This window comes from Montipora capricornis, chromosome 12, assembly GCF_036669925.1.
Source record: "Montipora capricornis isolate CH-2021 chromosome 12, ASM3666992v2, whole genome shotgun sequence".
NCBI lineage: Eukaryota > Metazoa > Cnidaria > Anthozoa > Scleractinia > Acroporidae > Montipora > Montipora capricornis.
Window position 1 is genome coordinate 20419307 of NC_090894.1, and position 12500 is coordinate 20431806.

Genomic DNA, 12500 nt, shown 5'->3' on the forward strand with positions numbered 1-12500 from the left:
AATTTTCCAGTGGAACGAACCAAAAAGTAGTGTTCCATTTACAAACCAACTACAGAGATGCCAACCTATGGAGATCTAAAATCTGGAGATTTTTTCCACCCGGTCTCCCCTCCCCTCCCCCCTCGATCAACCTACCCACTCCCCCTCCCCTCCTCTCCCCCCCTCCCTCCCTTAAACGCACCCAGCCATCTCCCAGCAGCTCCTTCAGAATACAAGAATATTCTGCCGCCATTGTGAATTTGCGGGAAAACAGGGTACTTATGTCAAGAATTTTTATTGGTTAATCGGAGATCCAATCAAACAATCGGTTATATGGCTATGATAGCTAAAGGAAGTCATTTTGTTTAGTTCTATTAACGTGTGTTTCAAACTCAGAGATGAAGAAATGCATTAAGAAACAATGAAACGAGTTTGAAAATATCGATTTTTTTTAAACTTGGGGATGCAATTTGAGTCTAGAATGGAGAAACGTCTGTAAAAGTTTCAGAGTCGTTTTTATCCGGGAGATTTAATGACCCGTACGGGAGACCGGGAGATTCGTTCCGTATCCGGGAGACTCCCGGATAATCCGGGAGAGTTGGCACGTATGCCAACAGGAATTTCCGGCAATTTTTTGTAAATGGTAAACTACCTGAGGGAAAAGAACTAGGTTGAACCTGGGTGTCCTGTGAGAATTCATTTTGACGTTTTCCCGCCGAAACCAAGAGAAGTGGAAAGATGACAGAGATTGTCTTGAAAATACTGGCTACTGCTGTCTTAGCTGCAATTGTATGGGGCCAATATTGCGTGGAAGAAACCCTTGATTGTAACCAAGATGTGCCACTCATTTTAAAGCTCGGTAATGTTTCCTGTGCCTGTGATAGGAAAGAACATGCTGGAGCGTTAAAGTACTCCAACGGACTCGTGAGTATTTGCTCAGGTAGCAGCAACTGGTCAGTTGTTCTGTTCAAATGGATTTATGATTACGGCACCATACGAAATCCGGCTTCTTCTTGCAAGGATATTAGGGATAAAGCCGTCGAAAAACAGCTCACCGATGGAGTATACTGGTTACGTTTTTCAGGTAAATACGTCTTACAGGTAAAACAGCTTTCTACGACCTGATGCTTACTCATTTTCAAACAAACTTCATTTTAACTGATCATGAAGCTGAAGCTTAATTGAGCTTTACCGTTTTGTTTTCTTCAGGGAGATCCGCTTTAATTTAAAAACCGTTTAAGCTTATTTTTTTGCATTAACTGCTAAATCGGATACTTTCTTCAAGTGAAAACTTTTGTTAAAAAGATCAGCGAATTTCATGGAAAAGAAGAAAAGCGAAGGAAAAAAAACAACTTTCAAACGAAAGTTGTCGTTTCGATTTCTATGACCATTCATAGCCCTGTTAACTTTACCAATGAACAACTCCTGTTTCCCAGTGTTAAATTTCATAAGCTTGTGTGTTTGTAAAACTTTGATTGTACTCGTTGAACAACTAAATTAACGGCTGTTCTTGTTTGAGCTTTCTCCTGGGATCCTTCCGCAGTCTTCGTAATCTTATTAAGAAGTCAGAAATATTTAAACTGGCCTCTAGATTTCGATTCAGTACCGCCGAAAGAGTTTTGAAGTCAGCTTCGCGATGTGTTTTGGACCGTCAGTTGATAACAAATTGTTCTTGTTTCAGCTTTCGTGGGACCTGATAATCAAAAGTGAGGAGTTTTAGTTTTGGAGTCGCGACTAATTTGAAATTAGAAACTCGAAAGTTTACGCGAACTTAGTCTCAAAGGTGTTGTGTAATGTCTAACGGTCAATTTTACAATGAATCCTGCCAGTATTTGGTTGTCAACTCAATGCTATAATGTCGTGATCTTCAAATTCAACTTGCAAGTTTCATGCTTATTTAACTCTTAATGTCATCATTATTATCTTTGTAGTTACTCTCGGCTAAAGAATAAAATGTGGGAAATTGTGTATCAATGTATTGAGATCCTCATGCACTAGAAATTGCAATAGTGCTTGTTGAAGACAATTTTAAACGAAGCTTTCCATATTTTACACCCATTACGTGAAAAAGAATGGCTCTGCTGTTTAACATGCAAATAATCTCCGGCAGTCGAAAAGAATTTTTGAAATACCTTGTGACTGGTTATTTCCTGACATTTTCCCGATCTTACACAATTTTGAACGATGGTTAGGCAAAGAGACACCGATCAGCTCAGTTATCTGTTAACTTGTAAACGATTCAGAGATTTGTATGGAACTCTGGTTATGGACTATTTTGTCTAATTAATAATCCTGTGCGGCTGTCAGGTATATAGATGTAACCTTCCTGGGTGAGGTTGCTTTTGTCGTTCACATTCAATTTTCACTGAATTGTTGACACCCGATAGATTATTATTGGTTGGTTCCTGGAAATTTCAGCCCTGTTAAGACTTGTAGGCCTCTTTGAATGTTACAAAATGCCTCAGTCTGAAGAAACGAAAACCTAGCTTCACTGGCTAACATCTGTCTGTTTTCTGACATTATACTCTCTTAATAGAAAGTCCTCTGTCCGTTCCCTTTCCAGTGTACTGTGACATGACGGCAGGTGGTAAGTTATGAGATGTTCAGCATCACGATGTCACAACATTTGTTATGTTAGAGAAAACTTGAAACTTCATGACACTTTTATTGAAGGCTCCAATCTAGGACATCAAAAAATATTGGTTTTTGATGAGAGGGGAGTATACTTATAGGACAAAATAATGTCAAGCTACTGGCCCGCGGCTACGTACTTCATGTTAGTGGAAAGCGAGTGCATACTCTCACCAAAGCATACACCCTTCTACCTTTATGTATGATTAGATGTTACAATGAAAAAAAATCTTCACGAAAATGTGAAAATGCTTGTGAAAATCTGTTTGCTTGAGAACTTATGAAAATTAAGCTTATGTTAGGACCCTTTGCATTTAACAGAACTGCCCGACCAGACCAGGTAGTTGGAAGGACTAATTAGCTCTTAAACGCCTTCCAACACACTCCAGGGTTGATATATACTCCCTCAGAAGAATGATAGTGATTATCAAGTCGTTGCATTTTCTTTGCAAACTGACTAGTCAGAGCGACCAGTTCTGACAAAAGGAAAGCGCCCTTAGTCTCCAGCGTTTGAGTTAAATGTTACTGTAGAATTTGAGGGAGATGCCAGTTTTGACAAAAGGCATGGCAATGTGATAGTGTTTTTTTCATCGTAGGGTGGACCTTGGTGTTCAAAGCAGTAAGTGGTGTTGATAACAATGCGACATCGGCACTGGATGTGTACCAGAATAACACGCCTACTGAAGAATTCCAAACAGTTGCTCTTAATGTCACAAACCAACACAAAAAGCACTATATGAATACATTGGCAACACATAGTGCGTGGAGTAGTCCCTCGAAGGTTAGGAAAACCCCATTTCACAAGTCAAATCCGATCCTGAGTCATCTTCGAGTTCAAGTTGTACTAAAGTCACTGGTGTTCAGTTTCCCTTTCAAATTTCGGGTCAACAGATTAAGTGCAAGATCATGAGTTTTAGATAATGCTTTTGTCTGTTGTTTACGTTTACAATGCTTTGAGCACAGTTGTATTGAGTGCTCGGGGTCAGCGTAAGGGTTATCATGCTAGTTATTTCACTTCACGCCAAACTTTTCCAGCTTGGCAAAGCTGGAAAAGATCATACGATCATAAGGTTGACTGAGCTGATAACCGAGATTTAGTAACTAAAGCCGACTAGAACACTACAAAAGTAATATCTGAGGTAGAGCATGTAATAATTAAGTAATAGAGGACTTTTTCCGTGTTTATATTACATAGCCTCGTCAAAACCCGAGGGGGCTGGGAGAATTCAAGACATTTATTCAAACCCGTGACCCAGTCGAGGGTTTTCATAACTGTCGAGAATTCTCCCAACTCCCTGACTCGGAAAAAAGTCCCCTATTGCTTTTATAAAATATTTTCTTGATTGAAACAGGTTTTTTTTATACATGCTCATATTTCCTACAACCAATCAAAACGGGCGTCTGACAACTCATTCGTGTGATGTCACAGCCGTGTATACATATTCTCATCTAAACACAACTATTGGCCAATGAGAGTGTGCGTACTATCCTAATTATTTCATAACGTGTGATAACCTCATTCAAATGATACAATCATGGATGATGCCTAATTAACCACACATTATTTCTAGGTGAGAGTGTCGTTATACAAAAATGGCAGTGCAGTGAAAGAGCTGCTTTTTCGTGGATCAGCTTCAACTCGGGACAGCTGGTTCTCAGCTGACAGACTTCTTATCTCGCCGTGGACTGATATCAAGACTGAACCAAAGAACTACTTTTCAATTCAGGGACATTGTACCCCATCAAAGTCACCTTGTCGCTCCTTTTTTATGAGCAGGAGATATTCGGACTGTGTTGAAGATACCGGCTGGCTCATGATCACGGATGGTCCTTGGTGCGACTGGGAAAAGGCTCCCTTTCATTTCAAAAAGATTATATACAGTAAAGGAGACAATTACGCACATTGGTCAAATAAAGGTGAGCGATAAGAATGCCATTAATCTTGCATTAGCTAACGAAATTTTACTGGACAGATCCTATAGTTATTTTTGTAACTAGTTTGATTTATCCGCAACAGACCTCTTTTCGTGTGGCATCCAAATAAATAATCCTTTGTTTTAATGATAACAATCCTTACCTGTTCTACTATAAATGTGAAAACTGATGTATAATAAGAATTTCGGGAAGGTATATTAAGGCCGATACACCCGAGGGGTTTTGCTCCCGGAGCATAATCCAGGAGCACGCTACCGGAGCAATTCTCCTCCGTGACTACCAACCATTTGAAGGGAAATCTTCATCCTCGGGAGCATAATTTCCACCCCGCGAAATTCTATACGGTATTAAACAGGTTAAATATTTCGGAGCAAGCTCCCGGGGGAAATTGAGCAGATTTTAAAATATTCCCTCATGTGTACTGACACTTTCTTCCTGTGCGTGGATTAATACGGCAAATGTAAGACATTGACCAATCAGATTACCCAATGTTTTCATCCATAATTCCTTTGGAACTCTTGACTCGAGCTCAAAATTCAAATTGGCGATTGAAAGATCTCGAACTAAAGCAAGTGGATGCTGGGGAAAAAAAAAAGGGGAAGCTGCCTGGAGTGTTAGCAACACACTACTTGTAATAGACCCCACAGTTACATGATAAAAATCATATAAAGACTATGTAAGTAAAGCCATAACGAAGAACTAATTATATAAAGTGCACCAATATACTGGCCAAATTACCTAAAAATGCCAACACGCAACTATGCGCGCATATCAAAAGCTGCGACGACACACACTTCTTCTTCTCCAAGCATCATCGTCATCATCATCATCATAATAAAAAAAAATCAATTTTCTTCTTTGAATTAGAACTCAAGTAAGCAGTCCATTCCAAAGCAATATATATATTCTTACTTTCCTTTCCTCCCTCGTGTGTACTATAACATGAAGCCCGCTCCCGCAGCATTTTCCCTCATGTGTACTGGTCGTACAAAATGACCCTGGAGCATGCCTCGGGAGCAACACCCCTCGTCTCTATCGGCCTTTACGCTTGAAGAGGCAATGGGCAAGACGCGTCGCCAGCTAAGGCGCACGGTAAGTGCCGGGCTGAGGTTGTGGTCATGCTAGGTTTGGGGCAGGAATAATTTCAAACCATAAGTAATGCAAGAAGGGGGTAGTTTCTAAAGAAACTGTGGTGCTGCGTCGGTGGGGAAGTAGTATACAAAAAGTTGGCTTTATCAACGGCGTTGATAATGTAAATTGGCCACCGTACAGAGAATCTAAAAGCTGACGTTTCGAGCGTTGGCCCTTTGTGAGAGCGAATCGAGGAATTGTGGGTTACGTGTAGTTTTTATAGTAGAGTAGGAATTACGCTATTGGTGGTAACATGGCAACGTGAAAAATAGACAAACAGACAAATAGGCAAACAGTAGACCACTCGAACTTTGCCTCCTCTATTCGTTAGGCAGTTCCTTTCAAACAAGCTCTCTGAACTGAACCTCCTTTTACAGTACCACGCGCCTTACCGTGGCCACCAATAAACTTTGACATGTGACATTTACATGTAAATACGTCAACTCAACAACCCATGCAACGGTTTTCAACTTACAACTGTGTGAACTTTGCAAGGAGGCGTGACTGTCAATAACATTCACACACCCTGATTGGCGGAAAATGTGTAAAAAAAACTTTGTTAGGTGGCCACGGTAAGGCGCGTCACACTGTAAGTCCTGCGGTAAGAAGTTCTGAAGAAACAGTGTCCACCGGCGACTGAATCCTCGGGCAATAGGGGTATCAGACAACACTTCTTGTGAAGGTGGAATCTAGCTGTAGCATTTGAATAAAATGTCTTCCAGTAGATCAGTTTTAAGAACTATCCACAGGATTTCTCTTTAATGTGATTAACACCCTTTGAGAAACCTGAGCGGAAGACTGCTTGCTGTTCCTAATTCATCCCAACCTCCCTTTTAGCACTGAAGTCTTGAAGCACAGTCACGTATGAGTAGAGACGCAAATTAATTTTTATTGATGTATATGTTGTCGGTCAAATCCGGTCTCAGGTTAAATCCGTTTTTACCTAGGTTAAGGACGGTGCCTACCATTGTCATTGCGCATACGTTTTGCGCGTCTCGAGATACTCGGACTTTCTATCGGTGATGCTTACTAATACAGGGATATTTTTGCGCGGTTTGAAACTACCCGGAGAAAGTAGATCTTAGTATGTACTCTTGGTATCCAAAAAGAAAATTGGGGTAACCATGCATTTTTCAGAGATGGTTAAGCTTCAATTTGCGAAAGAATGCCATACATTGCTTTGTATTTTAAAGATTTTTACAAATATTATTCATGAATTATCTTTGAAAAATGGTTACCCACAATTTTCTTTTTGGATTTCAATAACACTTGCTAAGATCTACATTTCCTGCATAATCACATACCGAGGCAAAAATATCTTTAATTAGTAGGCACCGTCCTTAAATAGATGATCTTCATTTTATCTTGTGTAGTTCTCCACGAACGTGTGTTTCCCAAAGATGAGAAGCGACATCATTTAATTAAGACAAGTTTTATATAACCCCAAAGTACCACCTCACACCATAGGTAGAAATTAGAGGGGTCGAACATGTAACCGGAAAACTACAAACATCTTTCTAATAATCATGCTATATTTTATGTTATACCTTTTTCAGAGGAAGTTGGAGTAGCTGACGTGCTTGCAGTTTTTGTCATGTGATGTGATGGTTCAATGGACACTTTATTTTGTAAGCCCCACCATCAAAATTCGATTTTGATGGGTGGGGTCTTACGATATTGATTGCTACACCATGATTTTCTGTTGCTCTTAAGCAAAATTTTTGTTTGTTTTACTATTTAAATAGATACGAGCATTGAACTTGTCAATCTATTAAATTAACTTGGAGAAAATAAAGTTCTATATTATAGCGTATTGCATCCCGTTGCTCCAACAATAGCGGCAAAACGAAAAAATTGCAATTTTCCGTATCCTGTTGGAAGCACGACTGCCACTACATTTTTCCTTAAATACAACGCCTCCAGACAAATTTCTTGTTTTACCGTCAAAATAACTTCTGTAATAGACCTAGCCGCGTAGCAAGCGTTGCCAGCGGGAGAGAAGCGAATTCATTTTTCTGGCAGTGCAACTTGAAGTGTAATTAAGAACGTGAGCGACATTTGGTAAAGAAAAACAAGTGGTTTCTCCTTCCCTTAGAAAGAACTGAATTTTACTGTTGACAAAATTAAGTCGAGGACCCACTCTCATTGCGGCTTTGATTTGTACACATAGACACGTGACAAGCCGCAAGCACCTTGGGAACGAGGTCGTGCGAGTCTGAATTATTAGGGACTTTAAGATATACGACGGTGACGGTCGACGAAAACGTCACCTCAAAATATGACTTTGCTCTATCATAAATCTTTCGCGGTCTCGTTCACGTCCTACAATATGGGCGAAGTATCCTAAAAATAAATTGGTACGAGCGGTTTCAGAATGAAAAGAGAGAACGAAAAATTCTCTGTTGAATCATAACGTTGTAAAATCCGTGCTGAACCTGCAGCACGATTATTTACGCTCTCTTAACCAATACAATGATATTATTGTTTTGTGGCGTTTTCGTAGCAGGAGCTGTCGTGGTTTCTTAATTAAACTCCCTATTAATCGCTCGAGTGACTTCGGCTTTCATGTACCTCCTGGATACACTCAATAAATCGTTAGTGAAATGTCAGTTCGATTACTGCGACCCTGTTTGAGACACGATTGGTAAAACGTTATCGGACAAGTTGAATAGACTACAAAACAGGGCCGCCAGGATGATAACCGCTTCTTTTGACAGATGGTCTGATGCATTACGTCAGCATGCAACGTCACTAGGACGACCTTCAAACTAGACGCTTAAAGCAAATCGCTTCCATAAAGTTTGGAGTGCATCACATCAGGGTTTATGCCCTGAATTCTTGAGTGACATGTTAAGTGTTCGCTAACAACTAGTGCAAAGAACAATATACTAGCCAGAGTAATGTATAAAGGTGTGAAAAACAGGGTCGTCAAATGCAAAGTCAAATTATTTTAAAGAAAAGATCCTAGAAAAAAAGGACAATATAAAAAATCTTTGGAAGCTGCTAAAACAGAGTGTACCGGCTAAACCTTCTCTCAGAGACCCAAATGCTATTAAAGTTAACGAAGAATACATAAACGATCCTGCGAAAATTGCGGACGTTTTAAATGAATATTTTACCTCGTTAACTATAACATCAGAGCCACCTGATGATCTGGTAACCACATAGTCTGAGCTTGATGCTCTTCTGCCAAACTTTGTCAATACGCGTATACATGATGAAGTGCAATTCTGCATTCCGCCTGTTACTAAAGAAACTAGACGCTCTATGAGCTTGCACTGGGTTACCTGTGGTACGTGTTACTCAAAAACAGAAGGGACTGAGTTGGGTGGTATTGAACTGCAGCGTTCCAGGCAATTTTTTCAAGTCGGGGGTCATTAAGACCATTTAAGGACGTTCGCGCCCTAAACGTTCCCACGTACAGACTTTTTTAAAACTTGCCATGCAGGAAGGTAATGATCTACTTTTGCCAAAAAGGCAAAAAAAATGGGGGGTCACAATGCTCGTTTTCGAGATCATGAGGTGCACTTTTAGACGCTTGCGTTATTTTAAGACGATCTTAGCTTACAATTGTCAGCAATAAAAAAGCTACATTCGTGAAATTTAGATCAGGTAAACGTACTCAATTCAACATAACTAATATAACTAAACAAACTTTGGCAGCTGATGTCTTTTTCAGAGGTGAAATAGATCTTGAAAAACGATACATATTAGTCTAAGAAAAAAACGTCGGTCACACGAGAGCATAGAAGGCGAAATATTTGTAAGTTCTCACTTACAGATTTTTTTTGTTTTTTGTTAAAAATGGACAAAATCAGGAAAGGAAGTGATCTACCGAAAGAAAAATAGGGGTCACGAGCATTCAAGAGAGTAAAATCGCTGCGAAGTTCTCAAAGCTATTGTCTATTCGCACTGTCACGCCATTGCGTGACATTTCCGAGAAGACCTGGGTCCACTGCTATCCCATGATGCAACATGCTTTCACGTTCCATTCTTGTGGAAAATGTTTGCGCCTTTAGCATCGTGTTTACCTTCGTGGTCTGCGATGCATGACGTGTGCGTGACATGCGCGAAAAAATGCGCAGTAGCAATGGGCGCCAACGTCCTTAAGTAAAAGTATATAAAATTATTTCGATACGCTGGCCCCGTCAACTATTTTACCAAGAAGCTGATTTCCACAAGTAGGGGCGTGTGGTTACAATTAAATGATCAAATCTAACAAAACTATTTACAATTATTTAATGTTTTTTTAATTTCTTGTGCTTACTACCGACAAATCACCAACTAATAATTACGTTGACTAAAAATCCTTTCCAGAACCAGGAGCCCATGGGCTCCTGCCAGAACACAACGTAGCTATATATCGACAAAGCCCGTTTTGTTTTTGTCATTACTCCCATAGGAGACTTTTAACAATTTTTGACTCGTCTCGTTTGTGGGAAGCACCAGTTTCATCCGGTTAAATCACTATCCGGCGTGTAAGAAAAGTGCCATAAAATAGCAACCTCGTTGCCAGGCTCTCTCTCTCTTTTTCTCCCTTTGTCGTCTTTCTCGACGAATATCCACCCAATCCACCCTTCGAACCAAAAAGTCTTTGAGCAATGAACGCGGGTCGCTTTTCCCGCCAAAAACGCGGCTGCACAACGAAAAGTTTCCGGGCACTGAAATAAAGAACGTTGATACAAAGTCACATAAACATGAAGATTGTCTTTGAAACACCGTGTCTTCTTGTCTTATTTGCTGCCATTGTAAGTGGCCAATTGTGTGTACCAGAGACCCTTAATTGCAACGAAGTCATCCCAACCATTTTTAAGCTCGGAGAAGGATCGTGTGCCTGCGGTAGCAAAGCTCATGACGGAGCGTTAAAGTACCTCGAGGGAGAACTGTATGTCTGCTTGAATGGCAAATGGAAAGCCCTTCAGTTGGAAGATACTCATAAATATGGAACGGAGCTAAACCCGCAGTGACAGTGATGGAGTGTACTGGATTCGTCTTGCAGGTAATCAAAGTGGTGACATAAGCTTACTTGACTAGCTCAGATTGCTGAATTGTTCATCTCTGACTATTAAAGCCTAACGTTTCTCGTTTCTGGAAACCTTGACTTGTGTAGGTCTTTGATTAATAAGGCAAACCCACAAATGCTCAAAAGCATGCGGGAGGTATAAATAATTTACAAATTGGTCAATATTCACGTTCTTCTATCAAAATCAAAGTCTTCTTCCCAAGTTAGCTAGCACATTTTACTGTAAATAGACAAATTCACCCTTATAATGCGAGAAACTCTCGTGGATTTTGTTTGCTTTTCTGTCGGATTAACATCAAGCATTTTCTTTTTTCTATCAAGGACCTCAATAACTAATTCTACCTTAAGAGCTTCGTTCTAAAAAGCACCTAAGGCATCCTAGATATTTTATTCCTCTTGTGTTAAATTGTCTTTAACTTGTAAATTTTTTAATACTTTATATTTCAACTGAATACGTTAAATTTAAGCGATAGAGGACTTTTCCGGTGTTTACACAGCCTCATCTAAACGCGAGGGGATTCGCGACAGTAATGCAAATCAGGATGGAGGGGAAGACTTCGGGCGCCGTCCATTTGAGCAAAAATCCCGAAATTTTCAGTCTAGAATTGAATGGAACAGCCTTTTCCGGAAATTTTGGTCAACCTCTCGAAGTTGTACCAGTATGGAGTCTCGGTTCGCCACAAGGCGGGCATTTTTGCTTGATTTTTTTGTTTTGATTTTGAAAAATGTGTTAAGTTTCTTGATATTTGGGTGTTCTTATACTTTGGTCGAAATGGTGCACCGTTCTCAAAATATGACTGAACCATTTGCGATAATGTTTGTTAGGATCAATATTTAAAAAAGTCTTATTAAAGGAGGAGTTAAAAAGGTACTGCTATGCAGCCACAACGTCTGGAGCATTTGTAGGAATGTTATCGGTTTCGGGCAACTTGCGAGGTGATAAGATGACACACAGATTCCAGAATAGGAGGTTTTGTAAATACTACATTGAACTTATTGTGTGCGGCTGAGTTTCAAATGACCAGTGCATGTGGTTCTTCTCATCAATCCCTTTAAAGACAGCGGAACCAAAAGCTGCTTAACGTGAACGAAATATAACAAAAGTTGACAAACGCGCTAGTGGTCATGAATGGTAAGTTTTGCACTCTACTATTTTTTTCGAATATCAGCAAACCTTTTACCTTTATTTTGGTATAATTAACAGTCAACAACACAAATACTTAGATTTTTACTTATTTCTATATTTATTATATCACTCTATCATAATTTATACAAGCAGGAAAATAATAGAACTTAACTATGTTAACATATGAAAACAGAAGACTTTCGACTTGAATAATTTCAACTACTAAAGTGTATGAACACAAGAAACGTTATACGAGCAATTCAGATCATTTGTTTTTCATTTAGCTGGGCATTTACACCCTTCAATCTAAGGATCCATCGGATCTTTACCAGTTGTCTAAAAAACAAAGACCCCTAAAACCCTAAGACCCTGAAAACTCGGAAACGAATGAAGTACCCCAAAACCCTCAATTTGGCTAACTTTAGGCCTAAAAACCAACTTTAGGCATGGTTAGGCCCAGGGTTAGCCAAATTGAGGGTTTTGAGGTACCGTTTATTCGTTGTTTTCGGTGTCTTAGGGTCTTCGTTTTCGAGACACCCGATCTTTACCCCTTTGTTTACATTGTGTTCTCAGTGTGATATGAAGCTAAGTACTCCTTGAAGACCCGACTACTCCAACCCTTTTTCACATTACCCCCCTCCCCTCCCCCCCCCCAAAGAGGTAACCAATCGCATT

At 39.8% G+C, this 12500-nt stretch overlaps 1 protein-coding gene across 1 annotated transcript in view; it reads left to right on the forward strand.

Moving 5' to 3' along the window:
- Positions 1-717: 717 nt before the first annotated feature.
- Positions 718-12500, forward strand: part of LOC138025507 (uncharacterized) — a 23264-nt gene continuing 11481 nt past the window's right edge. The window contains exons 1-4 of the mRNA XM_068872709.1: positions 718-1063; positions 2516-2566; positions 3207-3391; positions 4182-4527. Coding sequence (XP_068728810.1) covers positions 718-1063; positions 2516-2566; positions 3207-3391; positions 4182-4527 — 928 coding nt within the window. The remainder of the gene's footprint in view (positions 1064-2515; positions 2567-3206; positions 3392-4181; positions 4528-12500) is intronic.